Below are 23,731 nucleotides of genomic sequence, written 5' to 3'. Positions count from 1 at the left end.
TAAATATTCATAGAACTGATTAGACATTAATTGCACAAATCATTACCTCTTCAGCCAACCCCAGGAACCTTGCTGTACCCACCACAGTTAAAGAACCAGCAGAAAATGTCTTTCCTGTAGGTTCCTTAAGGTCAAACTAATACTTTAGAAGGACATAGCCACCAGAGTCCTTCCCCAAACTCTGCTCCAGGTGAAGGCCTGTGTTCCCATTAATGTAGCCCCCATGGGGCAGGAGTCCTACAGTCTCTGTAGACCTCACTGCAGTCTGTCCTGCCCCCACATGCTGGGGGAAGGACTGCCCTTCCCTGCTCCACTGTGATCTCCCGTCTTCCCTTACAGGTTGCTCCAAGTCTCATCCAACCTGGCCTTGAACACTTCCAGGGAGGGGGCATCCACAGCTTCTCTGGGCAACTTGTTCCAGTGTCTCACCACCCTCAGAGTGAAGAATTTCTTCCTAATGACTTATCTTCCTTGTTGCTGTCAGTTGTGCTGTCCCCACCCTGGAGATGAGGTGAAAGCCTTGCTCTTCTCACCTGCAAGCCCTTCTTCATCAGCTGCCCTCACAAGACCCAGACTCCTCCATGCTCCCTGAGTCTTTCCTCTGTCCCACCATACCCAGCCTCCTTGCAGTTAGCCTGGTAGCATCAGCTTTCAGGAGCAAACTGATGTCTGCATACAGGCACACGTGCACGGGGAAGTGATAACCTAGGACAGGCCACATTCATCTTCATCACAGGGAGGCAGCAGGATTGGAAATGGCATGGCAAGATGAAACAGCTGCACACTCCTGTCGCAGAGCCACTACAGATGTGACAGCAGTGTCACTGCAAGAAACCCCAGTCTGCTTGGACTTCCTCCACCTCCCTAGACTGGTCCTCTGTCAGGCTGGAGACAGAAGTGAGCCAGAACAAGGTGCAGCTGAGAGGTCATGGTGCCTTTAGAGCCATCCTGCCCTCTAGCTTTGTGCTCTGGACTTTCTGTATGAAATGCATATTCAAAGAAAGTTTTAAGAGGAAGAACTTCAGTGGATCCCCCATCCTCAGGTAGTAAGTTGCTTTCCAACCACCAAACGTAAAGGACAGGAAACAGGAAGAACTGCTCCTGTTGGACCCACAAATCTGACTGCACTGTTCAAACCAGTTCCAATACCATGGGGCTGTGCTCCCTTCCATACAAGTGTCTGATCCTAGTGGGTATGAAGTTTGGTTCTCATCCCTCTGAGGCCCTTGTAACAGCCTTCTTTTCCTCCACATTTATGGAACAAGCTGATAAACCTGTTGACCCTTCCTGTTGGCAGTCCCTGCACTGCTATGGAGAGGTGAGGTGCAGGGGCTCATACACTGTATCAGAGGGAGCTGAAAGGCTGGCAGTCCCACTCCAGAGAGCCCTGTTTCACTAGCAGAAAAGAGCTGCTCGATTTTCCTTGAGTGCTGAAGGGTGTGTGACACACAGCTGAGCAGTTTCAGGCCTGCCAGGCAGGGACTGTATGTCAAATGGGTGCTCCCACCCCACCACTGACCACCACTCCTCGCCAACTCTCTTGCAGCCTCTTGCTTTCCTACTGGCCTCTATTTGCTCATGAGCTCCCATCATCAAGGGTATTTACCTCCTGGAAAATGACAGGTTCAACTCATGCCCCTTGATGGGTTCTGAATCCATTATTCAGTCCAGCCTGTCTCCATCTGTGCACTGCCTTTCCCCTCCACCTCCCAAGAGTTTTTCTCTACCCTTTGCTGGATACCTAAGCTGTGCTGAATGAGACTGCTGGCTCCCCTCACAGATGCTCTGTCTCTGTCGCTGCAAACAATTTCTAGAAAGCCTTCTAAAAATGTAATAGCTTTCCAAAAAGGAGCTGATAAACAGGGGACAGGGGGAAAGGAAAAAGGAGAAAGAAGGCAGGATGCAGTGATATGGTTTATTCCACATATCTGCAGTATTCCTCTGCCAGACCTTTTATTAAAATAGATGGACATTTATTATGAAAATGAATTACTGGGTGTGTGCAGGAGTCCTTAGGCAGGCAGGGAATAAATTAATGTCTATGTGAGCCACATATGCTGCCGATGATGAGAAAGGGGAACACGCCTACCAGGCAGCAATGTCAGATTTAGTACCTGAAGGGCTCTGTGTATGTCTGTGTGTCTGCATTCACGTGTGTGGTGCTGCAGTTGCCCTCAGCAACAGGAATGTGTGGTGGTGGCCAGCAACACATTCACTGGTGGTGCCATGGTCGTTGTACAAGTCTTTCCCGTCATAAATTTGCCAGGACTCCAAGCATGGCTGGCAAAGCACATGGGTATGAGTGAATGGTCATTTTACAGACCTGATCTGAGACACCTTGGCCAATACCAAATGCACTGGTATTCAGCAGGCATGAGGTCAGGAACAGTGCCCAGTGAGTGACTGTGTTGTGTTGCTGGTGAGCAACATCAGCTGCCACTGTGCTCATGGCACTGAGGAGATTTGGGTACGGTATGGCAGGGAGTCTGGAATTGAATTTTCAGTTCTGGAGCTAAGGAAAGGCAATGGAAACTCAAACCTACTGTCTCTTTCTCTACTTCGGTTTCTAGGAGAGAGAAAACCTGGTCCATCTCCACCTGACTCTTGTGGTTAGTTTAATGGATGGAGATTGCCCATCTCTGTGCATTGTTTCACCTCTCACAAGTTGTCCTCCCCACCCTGTCCCCACTAGGAATAATTCTGCTTTGCAATGCATGGGTATTTGGGGGAAGAAGGGAGGAGGAAGGGCATAGCCAGCCTGAAGAGAATTGCAAGCATTTGGGATGAGAAGGGACTGGGAAAAGCTTGGATAGACCCTGCTGTCAAAGGAATGATCCAGGTAAATTCTAGTGAGGGCTTGGCCTGGATTCCCTCACCCAACCACCAGCTTGTGGGTAGAAAAGTGGCTCCAGGCTATGTTTTGATGGCTTCTGTCACACAGAGCATGAACCTGACTTTAGAGCAGACATTTCTCACCCAAATCCTAGGCTCTGGGGCATCTTTCACCAACCAAATGCATATTGATATTTCTCTTACATATTTTGGAGATGCTGCCAAGATTAAGGGCCAGATTTCAACTTCTCCTCCCACCTTTGGACAGGACCCTGCCTCCGTGCATTGAACCCGAAGCAAGAGTGAGTATGTGTGTGTGAACACACGTGCTCTAGAGCAGCAGGCAGCAAACTCACTCTGTATCACATCTGTGACACAGAGACTCAATGCAGGAGACCTTTGCAGGCGCGAGCAGAAGAAAACCTTCACGTTCCTTCTCCAGGGTGAGCGTCTGCTTCAACTCCCAGATACGTTCCCTGCCTCTTGACATTAATTCAATGTTCCTGTGGCTCGGGCAAAAATAACCAGAATGCATAATCGGGCTGTGCTGGCCCTGTTCTGGATTGCCTGGTAGATAGAGCCCTCTGCAGGAAGGAAAAAAGGCAAGAGGCTGAGACAGCACGGCTGGGTACTCGAGGAGACGCGAAAGGTGAGGGATGAAACAGTCACCGCTTATTGCCTCCTTTACCCCTGCGGGTGTAACTCCGGATGATTAGCCTCCGTGCCGGTTCCCAGCTGGCAGTGTTACAGCTCCCTGCACCTTCCCTGCCGTCCCAGGACCTGCTCCCGCCTCCCGCGCTGCCCATCGCTGCCCGCCCGTGCCCCGCGCCCAGCCCGCCCGCACTCGGCGTGCGGGAACCCGGCACGTCCTCTGCCTTTGTCACCAAAGCGATCGCGTCACCCTGAGTTTTGGGCTTGTTTCCAGCACTTTTATTTCTTTTATCTATTTATTTATTACACAAGAGACAAAACCCCTTTGATGCGTGGAGATGGGAACGCCTCTGCGTGTGTGTGTGTGTGTGCTTGTGGTGTGTATGCACCTCCAAACTTCTGTGCCTTTCTGGCTGCAGGTCTTTCAGATACAAAGATCAGACCCCTGGGATGGTATAAGGAAGGAATTTGTGCCACCAGCCAGGAGGAGAGCCAGCGTTTGGGTTTCTTCCCTAAGGAGACCTGTGGTGGTCCCTGAGCCTCAAAACACAGACAAAAGACCTAGAGCCACCTTCCTGGAGCCTCTCGTCACTTAGTTACCCCGTATCTCTTAATCCAACATTTTTAACTTTCTAAAACCAGTGATTCAGCTACAGAGCAGGGACTTCCCAGAATTACAACCCTCATGGCTGTAGAGAGAGGTAGAGACAGCTCCTTATCTCTCTGAACAGCTCTTCTGAACACAAGGCTTCTTATCTTCCCTGGCCTTTTGTTTCACAGGGGGGTTCTTAAACATTAGTGGTCCCTTCTCCACAACCACTACACATCTGTTCATGGAAAAGAAACCACTGGAGCTTTTTTGCACTGCACCTGACTGGACGATGCTTTGCTGCTCCTAGAGCATCTACATGGTCCCTCCCAGAAAAATCTCCAGGCCTGGTTTGATGGTGGGAGGGGCTGGAGACATCCTGAAGACATTCTTGTCTCTCCTCAAATCCTGTCCTACATGCCTGAGGGTGTATGGGAGAACCCAAAGGCCAGTTGCTGTTCAGCCTCTAAAATTTGGACATAGGAAACACCATATCCAGGGTTCTGACAGTCCTCAGGGGCTTGCACCCTGCACCTCTGCCTTCAGTTTGGAAAGGGAAGAAGCAAATCTGGCAAGTTGTCCTGTCCATTATCTTCCTGCCAAGTGGGAGGCAGAGGGAACCAATGCTCCCAGATTTCTTCACTGGAAGAATCCAGTGAGGAAGGGAAGCTGTCCAATAACCACATCTTCCTGCTGCCAGTCACCAGGTTAGTCCTCAGTTTTTGCTGGCAATCTTTTTCTTACGGGCAGAGACCAGATCATAGAAAGGATCCTGTGTGATGCTAGTCCTGGAAATAAGAAGAAATGAGAGTAAAGGTAAGATATTTAATGCTGGAGAACATCAGAGGCAACCTAACTGAACTTGCACAGAGAGACCCTTCACCAAAATGTAGGACTGGAGATCTGCAGACCCACAGAATTTAGCTGTCACTAGAGATTCTCCAGAAGGGACCTTGAAACACTCTGAAGTCAAGAGGTGCTGCAGTTTTTAGACTGCAAACACTTCTTTCCACCCTCTTTTTAGAGCTCTGGTAGCCAAATCAACTGCATGACCATTTGTCCCTGGGGCTGAGCAAAGGCAAGCTCAGGCCTCCAGTTCTGCTCTCCTCACCGTATTGCCTCAATCCACTCATCACGTTCTGCTGGTGTGGCTGCTGAGATCTTGTAGGACTGATGCTTGCCTTCAACCACCTTCCCATCCCCATCTGTTTTGCAGGCTTTGATCTTTTGCCCTCTGCAGTTGGGATTGAAGAGCTCAAAGCAGTTCTGTTAGAAAGGGAGTAAAATGAAGCATTAGGGGAGGACAGGGTGGACCAATGAAACAGTGCTGCCTTCAACCATGGGTGACAGGCTCAGAGAGGTTCCAAAGGGGAGGAGAGCATTCTGTCTCTGAAATGCAACAGAGCCAAGAATTGTGCTATGAGTCACATCTCCAGGCCCTCTCTGTGGGGTGAAGGGCTAGACACTTAACATGTATTATGGAGAGATGGAGCATCAACAGTTACCAAAAAACACCTTATGGGATCTGTCATTCTGCTCCACTCCTGAACATCCTCCCCTCTGCCTGCCACCACACAGACAGAAGGCAGTTCTCCCAAGGTAATGCCACATCAAAAAGTGATTATCCATAGGAGATGCACAGGAAAGGAGTGCCACTTCCTGAGCAAGTTTCCTAACACCGTAACACTATCTGGTCTACACATGCTGTACCTCATCATGGAGAGTCCTGGGAAGAGAAATTGAACCCACATCCCTTGGTGCAAAATGTGTGGGGAGTCAGCTGTGTGCACTCATCTCTGATGCACCCCCCTACACAGACACAGATACACAGACACACACAAACACATATGATGCACCCAGCCAAACAATACATCTCTGTTCACACCAGATCTTCCCTGGTAAAATATAATAACTTTTAAATACTGTCATGTTTGGAAGGGGTGACAAAGCAGTGTGGAATGGCACCTTCCCTCTGAGAGGCATAGTAAGAATAGAGTGTGTCAACCCCCTCTTCCCTCTTACAGCCTGAGAGCCTGTGTTGGCAGAGTACCAAGCAAAGGAGACTTACGGGCTTTTTGGGATCATCCACCTTCCGGACTGACAGGTTCTCCAGGGGGATAATGCCCAGAGGTTCTTTGTCCTGAAGGCAAAGGAACATGAATTAACTCTCAGCATGCTCCCCATTATCTATGCTACTATTTACAGCCTCTCTGTTTTCCCATACGTGTGTCTTTGTGAAGGTGACAAGGGCAGCGTATGCCTGGGGAGTCCGTCTCCATTTTCACAATGGGAAGCTCTGTTAAGAGGAGACCCCAGCAAGAGCTGCAGTGTCCAGTCTCCCTCCTCCTCAACACCAGAGGTGAGGAAACATCACAGGAGACAAAGGAGGTCTGAGTTTGGTCTGAGAGCATAGGGTTGGAGGAGTTGCCCCCTACCCTCTGCTCTTCCCTGGCCCCTCAGAGGCTCATAACCCCCCAGGACACAGTTTCCCAACCAGGACTTAAGCCTTTACCGTGGTGTATTCAAAGTAGTACAGGCAGTTATCGGTCAGAATGAACCAACGGCGTTTCCAGGTTTTCACACGTCCTCCTAAAGGCAGCAAGGTCCAAGAGCCATTAGTCACCTATTTTGCTGTCCTTCCTGTGTCCCTACCCCTGCTCTCCCAAGCTCCAGCCATGCGCACACAGGCACACCCTCCCGGCTCTCCCTGTAGATCAGCCCTAAGGAGGCAACCAACCCTGGTGCTCACTGTTGGTGATGCTGGATTGTGGACAGGCACACACAGGGAGCCAGTTTTACTCTGATGGAAATGGGGAGGCGAGGGGGTGAGGGATATCTGTCTAAATCCCTTTTTGAGCAGCTAGAGTCTGCAGGAGACTGGGAGGAGAGGGTAGGCTGCTGGTTTCAACAGCAGGTGTCAGCCTCTCCCCACCACAGCAGACCGGAGTGAAGGAGGGTGGAGATGCTGGTGGGTTCCTGGGGGAGATCTGTGGTGGCAGGCAGGGAATTCAGAGGTTTGAGGGGCATCCTCCCCCTTACCTAGTTTCAGGAGCCAGCCCTCACGGTTAGGGTTGAAGAAAGTATGTGTGAGGTCATTCCCATCGTCCTCAGGTATGGAGAATGGCTCGTTCTTGATGCTTTCAAACAGATTCTGCCCCAGGGCATTGGTGAGGGGAAAAAGAGAGAAAGATTTCTGACAAAAGTTTGTACACAACCCTCCTGGGTCTATCTGGTTCATCACTCTGTTTCCACAGGGGCAAGGGGGTGGATGGTGAGGGGTGAGCACTGGGGTACAATAGGCCTCAGTCTACACCTTGCAGGATCTCAAGGGGAATCACCAGCTCGTTTCTGCTTCCTGTGTCAAAAAAAGAGACCCCTTTTGGAAAGCCACAGACACAAAAGTGAGTACCCATATCAAAAGAGGCTGCAATGACTGACCCCAGCATGTTCCACAAGTTCTGCCGTGGGTAGCACTGAGACAGTGCTGGGGACAACACAGCAGAGACTGCAGCCTCATTTAGGTCCTGGGTTGGTAGTGTCAAATGCTCTGCTAGGATCTTGCATGTAGAGACCAATACACACATCTGCATGACCACCAGGAGGCATATTTCATAGAACCAAGGCATTTCCACTGAGAGGGACACTGTGACATTTGTAATAGCAGAGCAACAGGGAGGCAGGTTACCAGCTTTCAAGGGGTACTGAAATGTTGCTCACAACATTGGATTTGCCATCATTTATTACACAAATCCCAGAGAAAAACTGAGAGTACAGGCTCCTGTAGATTCCCTCAAATTGCCTGGAAGAAACAACATTCTGGAGAAAAATCTAAAGCCTTTCCCCTGAGGGGATGCTGCTCAAAAAACTCAAGTGTGGGATGTAAGAAGCCTCTTTGATATAAGACACAAGTTATTCTCCCCAGGCTGGTTGGGTGAAGCTAGACACATGTAGGCAGGATGTCCCTATCTATCTTGTCTCACAGGGCAGAGGTTCCTTGCCTACTGAGCCCTTGGGAAAATGGTAGCTTCAGGTTTATTAATAGGTGCATCCCTTGTCTCTCTCTCTCCCTCTGCATCTTCATCCTCTGGCATCAGAGACATCACGGGCCTGCTGAGAGCTTTACAGATGTTGGAAGAGATTCTGGAAGAGATCCTGACACCCACCTGGGACTTGTTGGTTCTACTCACTCAAAGATATATCCTAGTGCAAGAGAGGTCAGGCATTGGTGTCCTGACTGATGTGAACACTAGAATCAGCTGAGACATTTAGGTACAAATGAGGGAAAGGGATTAATAATGTGGGCCACTGTAGATTGCCTCTCACACACACAGACACACAAGAAACAGACAGTCCCCTTAGGGGCTGGGACTTTCAAAGCTGGCCAAAAGAGTCAAATGCCCAGCTGCCTCCCACAGAGGTGGGTGCTCCATTCACACAGCCTCATATCTACGTGACACACGGACACACAAAGCTTGTGTCTTCCTCTCTCACACAGCAAGTGTATCTGTTCCTCTTTCCACAAGGACACACTAGAAACACAAACTTTCTTAAAAATAATAGTGCTGTTCCCTGAATGTCTCCCACCCCATCTCTCTTGCTCCATGTCCTCACCAACACAGCCCCTCTCCAAAGCGTTTTCCACACTTTCCAGCTTTGCTTTTGTACAAACTGCCCTTTTTCCTCACACAGCCCATCCCCTTATATGGTAGAAGGTCAGCAGGCCTGTGCACCTTTGCTTCTCAGTGGACCCCAAGCCAAAAGAAAAGAGGGACTGATGAGAAAACAGGAGGTCTTCTTACCTTTAAGAGCTCTTCTGGCAGGTCTCCTCCATTGTCAATGCCTCTGTTGATGGCTACAAACCTTTCAAAGGCGGGTTTGTCTTTCACATTGGGGTTGTGCAGGCTGGTGTTAAGCATGATGATAGAGAAGGAGAGTATATAACAGGTATCTGGCAATGAGAAAACAAAATAGGATGGGTGGCACTTGTCTTAGAGGGCAGATCAATCCACACCCTAACAGGTGGCTTTGTGTCCAGTCACTGGAGAACAGCATCATGCTCTCAGCTGTAGGAGGAAAAGGAAGATGTCCCCTCTGTTAAGAGAGACAGAGTTGATTTCCTATGATGGAGGTGATTCCATCCCCTCAGGGTAATGGGGCAAGTCAGATAGATTTGGTCTGATAATGACTCTGCCAGCAGCAAAGTTTCTACAGACCCATGTCTGTCAGTGCTCTCCTTGCTGCGATGAGGGTCTGGGAGGACTTCTCCAGTCTATTGCCTGTGGGGATGGACTGGAGCACAGTAGCAAAAGGAGGACTGAAGACCCTCAGCCTATTGAAAAGCTTCACAGGAACCGGGCTGCCTCCTTCAGCTTAAGAGGAAATGTCCAGGGTTCCAAGTGATGCCCTCTGCGCTTTGTGAATGGAAAAGGAAGGCTCCCCTCTCTAGCAAACAGTGGAGCTCAGCTTTATAGGCCTTCTTTTCCCCATAACTACCTGTGGACTGGAATACTCCCGGGTTACACTTGCAGTACCAGTTGGCAAAGGCCTCCATCATCCGGTCAATCTTCTGCGCTTCCCCAGGCAGCCGGAAACTCCACAGGAACTGTCTATCAGGAGCAGCATGCCAGAGGGTTAGTCAGATTATGTGCAAGGGCCTTTTATCCTTTCCCTCAACCCCTGGGACACCATTAAAATAAAATAAGTAATCCCACCACACTGGGAAGACAAGAGAGTGTATGAAGCAGGAGGTCTCCTCCTCTATAAATTGCCTGGGCTCATCAGCCTCAAGCAAACTAAAAAGAGGCAGCAGGACTAAGCATCCTGGAAATCATGCCTCCTGTTCCTTAATGAGTGCCCTGCAAGGCAGCAGGGACCTCAAGAGAGAGTCCCACCAGGAGGCTGGCCCATCAGAAAACAGGATGACATGAGACAGTCACTTTGTCACTGACATAATAGGCACTGTGGACAGGCCTGTTTCCTGGTGCAAAAAATAACCTGCCCCATTCCCCCAGGCACTGAAGCCATGATGATCCACCTTGCTTTCCCCACCTTCTCTGCATATAGCCAGGCCAGCCAAGGGGCCATGAAAGAGTTCCCTCAGAAAAAGGCATTAACACCTTACAGAGCATGTCTGAGAGCCAACACACACAGCAGGGCCTTGGAAATCCCTGTTCCAACCCAGTAGGGCTTCACAACCTTCCTGGGTGGTAAGACCCGGTGGCTGAGCAGGCTCCTGCTCCATCCCCTGCATCCGGCGTGCTCACTCACCTCAGTGCCTGCACCAGGTTGAGGTTGGCAAACTGGTGACATGCCACAAAGGCTTGGAGGATCTGAATGTTTGTGGGGTCCCTGGAGAGGATACAGGGAAAAGGTCAGAAGAGAGTTTTGACCCTACTCCGTCTGGATGCCCCTTGTTGTGATAACATGCACCTGGCTCCATCCCACCCCCCACTTCCCCTCTGACCAACAAAAAGCCAAGATGCATGCACTTTTCTGGGAAGACTGACCCCATTGCAGGCAGAAGGATGGGTAGCCCATACAGCCAGCCTTAGCCGCACTCCAAAGCCCACACCCTGGGGTGTACTGCCCACCCAGCCCACTGCAGTTTGAGGCACATTCAACCCCAGCACCTGACTGAAGTGTGCCAGGGGTCATCTAAAATGGTAGTTGAAAGGGGCTAGGCAGGACAGGGCCTCCAAAGGGCCTCCTCATCCTGGCTGGGTTGCTCACCTCCCACCCAGGTAATCCCCAATGGCTGTCTTGTTCAGGCCTTCACCCTTGTGGAGAAATTTGGCGATATCCTGCAGGTCTGAGGACAATACCTTGTGCTCAGTCAGGTACTGTATCCCCTAGGGAAAGAGAAGCAAGCTAGTGAAGTCAGACAGCTCTGTGGGCTGATGAGAAAGCAGGACCCCAACAACTCGATCTCAGCCTTCTTTGGCTTTGATGATGTTGCCTCCTTTGTTACTCTGCAGTCTCTTCTTGGGAGACCACAGCCACCCTTATTCCATCCCTCTTCATCCACCATGCTGGGTCAGTCCCACTTCCATTTCATCCCTAGATTTGGATAAATGTTTTGCTGGGATGGAGACTCAAGCAAACAGAAAAAGGGAAATGAAGGCTAAAAGTCCAAAAGCTCAGTAGATTTAGGGCAAAGTAAAAGTAGTTTGTTCATTTTAATATTTTCAGTGAAAATATGTCAGTGTTCTATTCCTGAATGTCTTTTTTTTTTTTTTTTTTCCAAATTAACTTAAAGAAAAAATGTTTGTTTAAAAAAAATTACACAATTAAAAAATGCATTCAGACAAAAATACAGGCTTGAGACAACGCAAAATTATTTTCTTCTATGCCACAGAACAGAAAAGTGGGCAGTCTTTTAAGCTCCAGCCCCATCAGTCAGCAAGGATGGAGTATGTTGGTTTTTTTTTTAATGAAAGATAGAGGGTCTGAGTTGGGCTGTGCAAAGAGTAAATACTATTTTAGAGGGAATTTCATTATTTTCAAAGTCACAGAAAGTTGAGATTTTGTTCAGGTTCTTAGCAATATCCAAAACCCACTGCAATTCTCCAGACCACATTGCTATTCCCCTCACAAAATACAATAAAGGAATGAAAATTGTTTTAGATCCATCAAAATGTTCTATTTCAACAGAATCAATTCACTTTGCCTTGTAATATATAAGAAAGTATTTCTAAAATGCCCCAAAGAAAAAGGAGTTTCGAAAGAAGAAATTGAAATATTTGTGAGGTTTTTCCACATTATTTTCCTTCTTTTTCCCCAGACAGAATTTTGGTAAATTCAATTTAATCTTGAAAAGCCTTGCAGTGACGATAGGGCTCCATTTTCCAGAAGAAAATGTTTCTCCCGGAAGATTTTGTTCAGCTGGATTGCTGACGCTTACCTCCTTTAGCCTCAGGAACTTGCCCTGAGATCTTGGAGATAGGAACTCTAAGGTAGGGCATTGCATGGATGAAGCGTCACCTTAGCAAGGAGGGGCAAAGAAAGTTCCTTGGATTGCAGCACCTCTCAGCCTGTGGCACGTAGCAAAAGGGGAGCAATAAAGAGAGATCCTCATATGCTTTTTCTAAAGTAAAAATACAGGCACACAGAACAGCGTTTTGATCAGGCTGATCAGCATTGAACCAACAAAGCTAAACTGGTTTGGGTCAGAACGAGCTCAGGTGTTTCTGCACAGCATGGCACAGTGCCATAGAGAGATGCCTCTAGGGCCTCAAACCAAGGTCAGTGGAAAGGCAAAATGAAACCTGCTCTCACACAGGCTGTAAGTACTGATATCACTGCTCTGAGACAGCTCCCATGGGTGGAGGGATGTCTAGGGGACTGGAAAGCACTCCAGCTGTGGTGCAGACACTGGGGAAAAGATACTGTCTTGAGGGTCTCAGCAGGGCAGAGGAGGAAGCATGAAAAGCTGTCACTCAGACCAGCAGCCTCCCAAGATGCTGGCTGGGGTTGTTAGCTGGTGATGAGCAATTGTTCAGTCACAGCTTGTGGTCTTCCTTACAGAGCTCAAAAAAAAAGGTGCACCAGTGAGGAGGAAAGAAGAGGAAATTGTCTTTCTCACATCTTCTCTACTTATTCATGACAATTTTAGAGCTTTCTGCAGAGGGCTGAAGTCTGAACCCCACTGATCAGGGTCCCAGAAAGTAAAAAACCTGGATTCACTCCACAGTCCAAACAGTACTACCAAAACTACTTCCAAAATTACAGAGGCAGCTGGTCCTCCTTCATTATAAATGAGCCAAGAAACCTGGCACTCTCTCAAACAGCTCATCTTCTTAATTCAACCTCCTCCACTATGGGCAGTTCTTAGCCTCCCACAAACAAGAAGAGCTGGGCTGAAGGAGATTAGGCTCTCTTGACCTATTGACAGTTAAACCATCCTGTCTTTATTTCTCTTAGTTTTGGGCTGCATCCCGTGGGATGGCCTATAGGATCATGGTGGGAAGAGGCAACACAGCTGAGCATATCAGGAGACCTTATTCAGGGACAGGAAGGAAGTTTGTACTAACTGGAGCCTTTGTGAGGTAGGAAACCAGTCCCACAGTCCCATGCCCTAGTTCCTTTGGCATGGGTAGCTGCAACTGGACAAGTTAGCCAACAGAAGCTCTTATTCCCAGTTTTACCGTTATTGGTGAAATGAGCAAATCCTACCTTTTCAGGATCCATATTGAATTTCTTCCGGCCCAGGGACAGAAATTTATCCCTCTCTGACAGTTTGCTGTAAACACAAAGAAGAAGGAAAGGCAGACTTAGAAGAAAGGGCCATGTTTCAGTTCACTCACAAGGTACCTCAGAAATCTCAAGGACAGGTATCTGACTATCCAGGAATAAAAAGAATATCAGAGGAGAGAAGGGCATTCCTGGTCTCATTTCCCCGTCCTTGTTGTGATCCAGATCCTATTGGTATTTTTGTTTTCTCAACACCAGCAGAGAGACTTTCTAAACAAAGGAATACCCATTGTTTCCCACTTGCCTGATTTGCTCCCCAGGATTATTGTCTGCCTTTGGCCTCTCCTCTGCATTTTGGAAACACTCAATTTCTGCAAACACTTCAGCAATCTCTTCCTTCAGCTTCTGCAAAAGAAATATCTGGAAGATGAAGGTGATGAAAGGAAAAACAGTGGACAAATACAGAGCATGTCTTACTTCTTTCCTCAATTAAAGGAAAAGGACAAGTCAGATATCATGACCAGCCAAGGATGTTTATGAAATGAGCACTGCTCTGGGCTGACTGCTGGATTTAAGCTGAAAATAATGGGAAACAGAGGCAGAAGGATGTTCTCATGTCTGTTGTTAATCAGGTTTGTTAAATGAACCCTAGCCAGTGTGGAGAGTCAGAGAACTCACTCCAGCATTGATTTCAGTTCCTCAAACAATGTCACATGTGAGACATCTTCCATTGTGCCCATTTCCTTCTAGCTTTTACTTTGCATAAGACCTTCTACACATCCAGGAAAGGGGAAGTGGAACCAGTAACTGGGAGGTCAGTATGAACCTGAAGTGGCCACATTGTGAAATACAGCGTTTTCAAAGCACCTATTGTTCAATAACAGTGAGCAGATACCTGTTAGAAGAAAGAAGAGAGGAGGAATAAAAGACAAATAATTACTGCCTTTTTTTTCAACTGAATTGTAGAATTCAGTTTCCTGTAGGCCTGTGACAGACTGTGGCCACCTTGGCTAGATATTCTGTGTTACCAAGGTTATGAACGTCTGTATCTCCTTGCTTCCATCCTGTGGTTATGGTCCCCCTCAGAGCCAGAGTGCATCACAGCTGTCTTCCAGGAACCACCGAAATTCTTCCTCATGCAAGCCAGAATAGGCAGGGAAGAAGATTTGTTTTATGACAAATCCTGACTCAACAAGGAGGGAGGATGTGGTTGCAGTATGCAATATCCCATAATTTAAATGAGGTTCTGGATTTCAGTTTTGGTTTGGCCTTCATTCTGCTGTGTTTCATCAGTCTCCAGAGCTGGGAGTGCTCCTTACTAAGATTCAGGTATTGCAAAAATGTAACAATGCTGTGATCTTAGCTCCTGAATTTAAAATTATTATCAGTTTTGTTATTTTATTCCTTGCTGCCTTTAGGCAAGTCTCAATCCATCCTCTTCCCTTCCTCCTTCTACCCCTCCAGACATCCCCTCAGGTCTTTGTGTTTAAGGGTATTGCTATATGTTTTCTGAAGAAATTCACCTGGGAAGATTTCTCTAGTTCTAGGTACCTTTCCACCTAAACTCATCCAGCTCCACCAGACAATGCATACTCCACTGGCTAATGGCTTTGGGATTTAGAGTATGTGTCTGTATAGTCCGTAGTCTAGCAGCTTCTCTCTGCCCATAGTGGGCAACAAATCTAGTATTTCTATTCAAGTACCCTGCCTCCTACAGTGTCCATTGCCTATTCTGAAAATTGAAGTGATAAGAACCACAGACAAGCAAACCACACGCACATACATTCATAGCATGTTTTGCAAGAAGAGACAAGGCACCACTCTGATTTTGCAGCAGGGGTGATGAATATTGGAAGCTGAGAAATTACAGGTAGTTTGGCTTAATCCTTTATGCAAGGAAATATTGCCCTTATTTCCTGAGCACCTGGACATCTTCGTGTCGTGGGAAAATCAGTGCAAGTCCAAAGATTCACTCTTAAATGGGAGCCCACATTCCATGGTTGTGGAGACAGAGCAGAGTTGAAAGTCTACAGCACCGTGCAGAACTGTGACTGTGATACCACTGTGATGTGGTATTGCTGACTAATTTTGAATCTGTCACTTTCGGACATTTTAGGAGTCAGTGGAGAAATGTTTGTGTCTGCTAAAAGAAAAGAAGAAAATCCAGTTCAACCATGGAAAGATGTGTGGAAGGTGCTGCCATCACACCTCTCTAAAGAGACAGGATCCTTCATGAAGGACTTGCTAGAGATCTACAAACCAAACAAAACCTTGAATAACACAGGGGGATGCAGCAGGTAGCTAGGACTGATATGTCATTAGCAGATAATCAGTAATTAAAATAATAAATCCTGAGCCAGATCACTGCCAAGATGACTTAGTAAAGTCATACTAATTTCTTTGATCCTAAATATGCAATCCCAGCTCATCCCTACTAATGAGCTGACCAGCCTTTCTCAAATATCCTATTATGGCAGTTGAAGACTCCTTCAGCAGAGAATACCACAGGTCAGATGAACACTGGTGGCAAATATGCCAGGGCAGCTTGAAGCTCAGGGTTCAAGTTGGATCATCCCAGACCAAAGGTCTCTTGTGCAGCAACACTTCTTCATGGCCTGGACTGTTATGTGAAGGCATTTTTTGGTGAAGATAGTTTTGAGAAGGCTAGGCAGACAGCAGGAACAGGATGGTCCTTACCTTAATGTCCTCCAAAAGCTCTTGTCTGTGCTGCCTGATTGCCTCTATTTCAACCTCTTCAGCCTCACTCAAGTCAGTTGACCCTGGAAGAACAAATAAATGCCTGTGAGAATAGTACAGGGATCAACATATCACAGGAAAAGCTGCCTCAACCTGTTAGCATCTATCCTCTCCTAGGGTGATGCCACAGCAACTTTGATTTCTGTGTTCAAGCATCTGTCTTTATAGAACCATAGAATGGTTTGGGTTGGAAAGGATCTTAAAGATCATCTAGTTCCAACCCCCCTGCATGGGCAGAGACACCTCCCATTAGACCAGGTTGCTCAACGTCCCATCCAATCTGGCCTGTTCTTTGCTGTTGCAGCCACTGCACCTCAGCTTTGCCTTACAAATGGTTCTCAGTCCAGAGTGGGCAGCACAGACCCATATACCCCTCCTAGCAGCCAGCCACTGTGCTAGTGGCCTCTGATTGAACCCTGCTGCAATCTACCCCACCTACTCAGCTGATTTTCCTCACTGCAAGCACCGTGAAGAGGTCTTACCAAATGCTCTTTCGTGGTTTTTATGTCAGTCACCCTTATGTACAAGACCCTTTATCTCAGGAAAGCTGTGACCTGAATACTTCATCTACATCCAAACCTCCCCTGAGGAGCCACTGGCTTTGTGGATTGATCCACCATGGCAAGAGACAGAAATGGCTTAAGAGACAGAATCAAGCTTTTTCAAGCTTGAGGGCAGGATCTGGGGAGATAAAAGCCTTGCTGCAGAGGGAGGATCTGTAGGAGGCCGTTGTTCTGTGGACCACAGACAATGCAGAAATACAAGTAGGTTTCCTTGCAATGTACAGGAAGTCAAAGAGATACCAGCAGAGCCAAGGAGGCCACAAAATGATTCATAAAAGACCTAGACAAACTGAGGTGACAGCACTGCTGCTAAATATAATTCAGGTGAAGCACAGCCTCTCAGCAAGGAGAAAGAGGAGGCTGCAACCCTGGAGAAGCAAAGCAGGTGGTAAGCCCCACCTGAAAACAGAGTCTCACAGAAGGCTGAGAGCACTGGAGCTCCCAGGAGGTCACTGAAGAGCTTGCAGTCAGGGTCCTTGCTGCAAGAAAACAGTGCAAGACAAAACTTCCCCAGGAAGCCAAGGTCAGATCACTGGATGCCCTGCTCCACTGCTTCATAAGCCAAAATCCCCCACACCTCCCGTCTTCCTGGAAAAAGGAGAAGTGGCACCAGCTGCCTTGGAAATTATCTTGGTGTGGATCTCATATGCAAAACCACTGCTATAAATAAGAGTGGGGAAAAAAGGGGAAGGAACCAGCCAAAACAGGCAGAAGGAAAAGGGGGCAAGGGCAGTCATCCCAGAGCCCACGTGCTTCTTTCCTGTCATGGCCGCAACAGCTCAGAGGGACCTGCCTTCCCTGATCCTAATCCATCCCCCAGCCTGAAGGCTTGTTGAGTTTCCATGTGCTAAGTCTATCCTATAATTTTTATCAGTCTTCAGTCTCTCTCTGTCACTCCTTCTGCTGTTTTCAAGCTTTGTATTCCCTGGGGAGAGGCTGCTGAGCCTCCAGGAGGAAAGCACTGGGCAAAGAGCCAGCATGAAGCCAAGGTTGGGAAGGTCCCCCATGACCCTTCCCAATTCTGCAATCAGCCCTCCTGAAGAGCTGAAAGAAGCTGACTGATTGCTAGAGCCTGTTAAGAGGGGAGAAAAACCTGCAAAACCCAGCGGCTTGCAATGGCCAAATCTGTGTGTGAGGGGAAAACAATCAAACAAACAAGCAAGTAAGAAAAAAAAAAAAGGAAAAAAAAACCCAAAGCCTAACAAAAAGAAACAAACAAAAAAACCCCAAACAAACACAAAAAAACCACTGTGCAGTGGCTTTGCTGCTTTTTAGGTTGCTGACTGCCACTTGAATGCCAGCCCTGTGCCTGCGAGTGCTGCCTGTGTCTCGTAGCTTATTTTCTGTCTCCCGCAGTTCTGGCATCCATGGGAGATGAGCCCAGGCTCTCTGTGTCCCCAGCATTGTCTCTCTCACCCCCTACAGGAGCTTGTAATTGTAGAATCACTGAGGTGAATCCTTGACAAATTATCACTAGGACCCTTTGTCCTTTATTGCTTTCTACAAAAGCACCATACTAGGACATACCTGAGGAACCTCCTCTTCACCCACCCCATCAGCAAAGTCTGTGGTGTGACTGGTTGCTTTGTTTCAGTTGTTCTGTGTCTACTGAAGCAGCCCAAAGCATCTCAAAGAGATGTGAGGCTTGCAAAAGACACCATCTCACCCACAAGACCCCCACCGAGACTGTAAATAGCTCAGTCCTCCTGAACATCTGAAACCCCAACTCCCAAGGGTTTCACCTGCCCAGTTTGTCAGAATGAGAGAAGTGTGGGAAGGACTGTGTGCATGGAGAGGGCAGGGGAGAAAAAAACATACAAGTCATGGAGAATGGGAGGGAAGCAAGGGATAGAAAAACTGGAAAGGGTGAAATAGCAAGGAAAAATATAGGAATGGATCAAACTTTCAGAGCAATGTAGATTGAGGTGCAGAGTGGACCTTGTAAGGTTTCCTAAGTTTCCTAAACAGCTTATACCCCTGATTGCTTTGGAAAGTAATTCTGAGGTCAGAGCCTGCATGAGAAGGCCTAAAGCTCTGCTCAAGGCTGTTTTGAGGCCGTTCATCAATGTTATTGCACATGTTGTGGTCTGCAGCTGGGGTCAGTGCACACAGATTTGTCTGGGGAACAGTCCAGAGAAAGGCACAGAAGGCAGCAGAGGCAGCTGAGCAAGGAGCAATGAGATAATGAGAGCAAGCTGCTTTGCCTTTCCATCCTTCACACTGAGAATGAGCCGAGCCAGCAGAAGAGGGACTCTGAGCGAAGCACTGCCTGGATTGCTCCAGACACTTGAAATGGAAGAGGGAATTTAACCCTGCACCTCGGGACTGAGGAAAGGCTCCAGCCTCATCAAAGTCCTCAGTACCACCAAGTTCCACTTCCCTCTAGGGCTAGGTCAGGACACACATGAAGCATAGCCCTGGTCAGGGTTCTCTGCACAGGGGGAAATTTCACCCAGATGAAGAACACCCCATGAAAACACATGCAGATTTCAGGTGTACACTGTCAGACAAAGCAATGCTGAAGTCTTCCAGTTCAGACACAAGATAAAAAGCTGGTTAGCATCCTCTCCAGAGAGAACATGAATTTATTTTCAGAGACCAGATGTTGAGAGGAAAGCACATCAGTATCACAATGTGGGGCTTGCACCTGCTCTTGAGTTTGCTTCCCCAGACTCAGAGCAGACCCAGACAGAAAGATCCGAGAGTTTCTAAGGAATTGCTTAGGCTTGTATTTTTAGTGCTGTCACTCAGAACACAGACTTCAGTCCCAATTGTGGTGACTTATGTCCTCAGTCTCCCCATCAGGAGACAAGTTGGAGTTACCCTAAAGTCTGGGTACCCAGGTAGCCAGCAAAGAGTACTGCTGTGCTTGCTGGCCTCATTTCCCATTGCAAAGGGCTGTGCAGAGACATCCAGGTACCAACCGGGGCTTTCAATCCCAAGCAGAAGTATAGGAATAGGAAGGTAGCTTCTGGAGCACAGAGGAAAGTAGGGACTACCCAGGAGAACTGGAAGGGCAGACTACAGAAACAACAGGGGAAGATGATGAAGAATGACTGTAGCACTGTTACAGACCACCCACGTGTTACCCACCCACAGGGTAGCAGCAGAGGTTCAGCTGGCCCATTTGCAAGGCAACGTGGGGCTCCGAGTGTGGCTGCTGAAGGGCTTGAGTGCCTCCACCCATGGCAGCAGACAAGTAGAGCAGCCCAATGGGCACTTGGGTGAGGCAGTCTAGTGGAAAAAAATAATCTGAAATTTCTTTTCTTGTTTGATATGGCTGCTGTGTCATCTCCAGTACAGACCATCGCCTACCCAGCCAGGTACCAGGTTGGTACCAGGCAGATAACAGGAAGCCTTCCAGCTCCTCAGTTCCCTCCAGCTCAACCTGCATCCATCCTGCAGCTACTCCACAGTTCTCTTCCAGTTTGTGTCAGAAGAAATTCAACGTGAACCTCATGCTAGTTTCATTTGCGCATTCCAGCTCTGTCTGAAGAAGAATTTATGTTGTGTCCTGATCCCCTTATCCCATGTGACAACGTACAGCAGTTAGGAGAGCTTCCAGCCACTTTTGCCTATGGCATTCACCCCACACATCCTAGCACATGATAGCATGGTACAAGCCTGCTTTCCCACACACCCAGCTCAAGGATTTGGCATGCAGGCTCTGTGGTCTCACCCAGATAGTCACTAGACGGTCCCGAGGGAAACTGGAAGAGGACTTCCACTGCAGAGACAGCAGTCTCCCCACACACAAAGGTCTCAGCTGCATGCAGCTGGGGCAGACAGGTACCTAACAGGACCATAGTATCTCCAGGTAGGAGCAACTCCAGGAAAAGGTATATGTGCACCTTTGACCTGTAGGAAAATCCCACCATAGCTGCAAAACTTGAAACACATCCAAGGCTCTAAAGCTCACTGGAAACCTGTATCTGGGGGCAGCCTTGCCTCTCAAGGTAGAGCAGCATAACACAAACCCACTTTCCCCCCCAGTTGTTAAGTAACAGGTTGGGAAGGAGCAAAGATATCCTTCAGAACCAGCGTATCTCTTCAGGCATTGCCTGTCTTCGGGGTCTGCCTCTAGCCAGAGCTGGGCAAACCCGCAATGTCCCTGAGCAGGATCTCATTGTGCTACTGAAGTGTCTAACTTTAAAGGTGTCATTAACTCAGTAACACATAACTTGAGTAAATGACTGAGCCAGACCATCAGTTCTGAGATCCTCAGTTGCTGTAGAATTCACCCTTCAAAATAAGTAGCAAAACATGAAGTATCCCCATCCTCCTGCACAGCTTCTCCTGCAGAAGATTTATTTACAGTTACTTTCAGGAGGTGAGGGCTGGGTGATGTGAAAAGACCTGCCTTCCCCAGCATACATGGCCAGATGCTGGTGGGATCTCAGATCCCAAAGGTCCCACAAGCAAGGCTGGTGTGCAGTTTAAGCATGTCCTTTCCTTGGCTACCCACCTAGGAGCTAAAAAGTGCAGAACTTGAAAGCGGGCACTGCTTTTTCCCTTCACTCTGTGCTCTATATCCTATACTCAAAAGCTTGTGAAGAGGGAGTCAGATGTAGCAGAGCCATTGCAGGATGATCTCTTTTCTTCCTGGCCCTTGTTCAGCCTATTCCCCTTCGGCTCTCCCTGTTGCTGCCTTTGCACAGGCACACGCTCAGAGCTTCCTCAGCCAGAGGCTACAGATGTTCAGCCTGGCAGTATGCCTTTCCATGCTGAATCCCAACCACTTTATCCACCACCTGCCAAAGCAGGAAATAAAACCGGAGCTCGCTCTCAGTTCCTCAGATGTGGCTCATCTTCCCCCACCCACATCTGCCTTTTGAGATTATTTCAGGACCAGGCAGGCACACCTGCAGGTCACTTGGAGTTGCTAGAACCTTAAAACAGTCATTTACCTTTAACATAAACATAAGCAAGAGAGGCCTCAGTACCAAAAGCCTTGCAAGCATGTTGCACTGGGACACCAAACTGCATGAGAGGCTCTGCAAAGGCAAACCAGCTCTTGGGGGCTGCAAGGAAACACCACTGAGAAACTTGTGAGCAATGCTAGAGCTGCATGAGGAGAAGCCAAAGCTTATAGGAGCTCATCCCAAGTGTCACATATACCCTTGATGCCCCTGAGTTAGTTTCTAGCTCATCTCGGGAGCATCAGCAACAGACACTCTCAAGCACGAAGGCCATTCAAATCAGTGGGGAAATTTCTCCTGATGTGACACGAGTTTGCTTACAGGAGAGCAAGTAAAAAGAAAAGCACGCCTAGTGCTCAAGGCTGACAAGCAATTAACTGCACCACCAGGGATCTTCCACCGTCTCATTCCTCCAGCTACCAGCTGCAGCATCCACTCTAGCTGGTGGAATTTCATGGTGTGCTCTGCCCCATCAAACTGACTGCACAGCCCTCACAGAAAACAAGGCAAAAGACAGTCAGGGCTTACCAGCAGGACAAAAGTCCATCCTGAAGAGTGCAATGTATTTTCAACAAAGTGTTGTTATTTCTTGCCTTCTGCTTCTTCAGATGCTTCACAGAACTGAAACAGCTTGGAGCCAGTGACCAAGATTGAAGCAGCATCGGGGGGGCGGGTTGCCCTGTGGCTCCGCCCTTCCTCTCCTCATCCCTCAGACCACATCTCATGAGCTTGCATCAGTGAAGGAAACTGGATGTGCCTACCACTCTGAGCTAAGAGGGGCTCCTTGTCTTCCTCTGAAATGGAATCCACAAATGCTTTTTCATGCCAACAGCTTTTGGAGGGAAGCATCTGTGTTTGAGGGGACTGAAATGAGCACTGAGAGGCTGAGAGTACTTTGGGCTTTTGTCTGAGATACTGTGAGGAGAGAAAAGGGAAGTTCTTGATTTAGAAAACCCATCTGATTCGGGAAGTGGTTTCATTTTAAAGGAAAGATTTTTCCTGTCAATTCTGCAGCAGTTTGTGGGGGAATGAACACTCTGAAACTGGAGCATGGTTAATGGAGATGAGAAGAGAGTATTTTTCTTCTTTTCCCTCTTGCATGGCCCACTGGGTGGCTAGTAGTCTGAGTCTTGCTCCTTTTTTCCCCTTAACAAACTGTTTTTCTCAGGAAACCTCCTAAATCCAAGGAGGAAAAAAACCCTCTCTCAATGTTAAGCAATATTCCTGCCAGTGGGAGAGCTGGCATTAGAAAGACAGATTTGAACGAACTTCTGTTCATCTGAGAGGCAGAGAGATGCTCATTTTCCTCTACCCCCTCCACACAGCCCCAGAAGGCTGTACACAGACCCTTGAGTTAGTTGCATTTAATTGATTTATGTAGTAGATCTTTGATGTAGGCAATGTGGGGAAAAAAGAAGTGTGCAGGAGAGCACCATGTCAGAGCCAGAAGAACTAGTGACTGTGAATAAACAGGTCAAGGCAAAATTTCAACCAGGTGTGATGCCCAAACAGGGTTATTGCCTCCTCCAGCAGGACTGAAGCTGTAGAGGGGCAGCTCCTCTCTACATACCTCTGAGGCACTCTACATCCTGAGGTCCCTGAACTGTTGCTGCACTTACAGTAGGCCTTGAGCAGGACAGGAAAACTGATCCTGACTCCTACCATCTTTCCATGAGACAGCAAGGTAGAGTTGCAAGAGCACTGCATGTGTAGAAAAATAAGAACTTACCCTCTGACTTAATATGCTGTGGGAGCTAGCATCTGTGTACACTTGCCACCATGTAGAACAGGCTTCTGTGAGGCTAAAGGTCCTTGACTCACTAGGAAAGGAAGAGCTACTACCTTTCCCCATTCCTGTTAACTGAGTCTGGTCTGAGATCCTCTGGAGAGAATAACTTGCCCTTGAAAAGGGTTGGTGTAAAAGGCAGGACCTGCCTGAACACTCTGGCTAAGGCTCACTGCTCTAGGGCCATTCAGCTTCACAGAGAAAGGCACACATGGTCTTCCCTCCTGCTCAGTCTCTTGCATTTGCTGTTACCCGTGGTTATGCTATAGGTTCATTGCTGTTACTGGAGAAGAAAAGTGCTGCAATGAACCTTCAGTGAAGAGTGAGAGATATTCCAACCTTAAAGATGTCAAACAGTGGCAGAAATTCAGGAAGATTCCACACAGGCAACTACAGGCAAGTTCACAAATAACCTATGATCTTTAGTAAAAGTCAGTGGCAAAAA

General features: G+C 47.9%; 1 protein-coding gene across 1 annotated transcript; it reads right to left on the bottom strand.

Moving 5' to 3' along the window:
- Positions 1 to 3,809: 3,809 nt before the first annotated feature.
- CYTH4 (cytohesin 4) lies at positions 3,810 to 22,110 on the bottom strand. The gene is made up of 13 exons (XM_051608016.1): positions 22,029 to 22,110; positions 15,959 to 16,041; positions 13,566 to 13,666; positions 13,244 to 13,310; positions 10,802 to 10,920; positions 10,340 to 10,420; positions 9,566 to 9,678; positions 8,872 to 9,020; positions 7,112 to 7,223; positions 6,585 to 6,661; positions 6,141 to 6,212; positions 5,184 to 5,338; positions 3,810 to 4,860 (listed from the first exon to the last, which is right to left on the bottom strand). The coding sequence occupies exons 1-13, from the start codon at positions 22,045 to 22,047 to the stop codon at positions 4,788 to 4,790; spliced, it is 1,221 nt and encodes a 406-aa protein (XP_051463976.1). The 5' UTR covers positions 22,048 to 22,110; the 3' UTR covers positions 3,810 to 4,787.
- Between the last annotated feature and the right edge of the window lie 1,621 nt (positions 22,111 to 23,731).

Source organism: Apus apus, chromosome 1 (assembly GCF_020740795.1).
Source record: "Apus apus isolate bApuApu2 chromosome 1, bApuApu2.pri.cur, whole genome shotgun sequence".
Lineage (NCBI taxonomy): Eukaryota > Metazoa > Chordata > Aves > Apodiformes > Apodidae > Apus > Apus apus.
The sequence above is the reverse complement of the archived record's forward strand: the minus strand, read 5'-3'. Positions and strand labels throughout refer to the sequence as shown.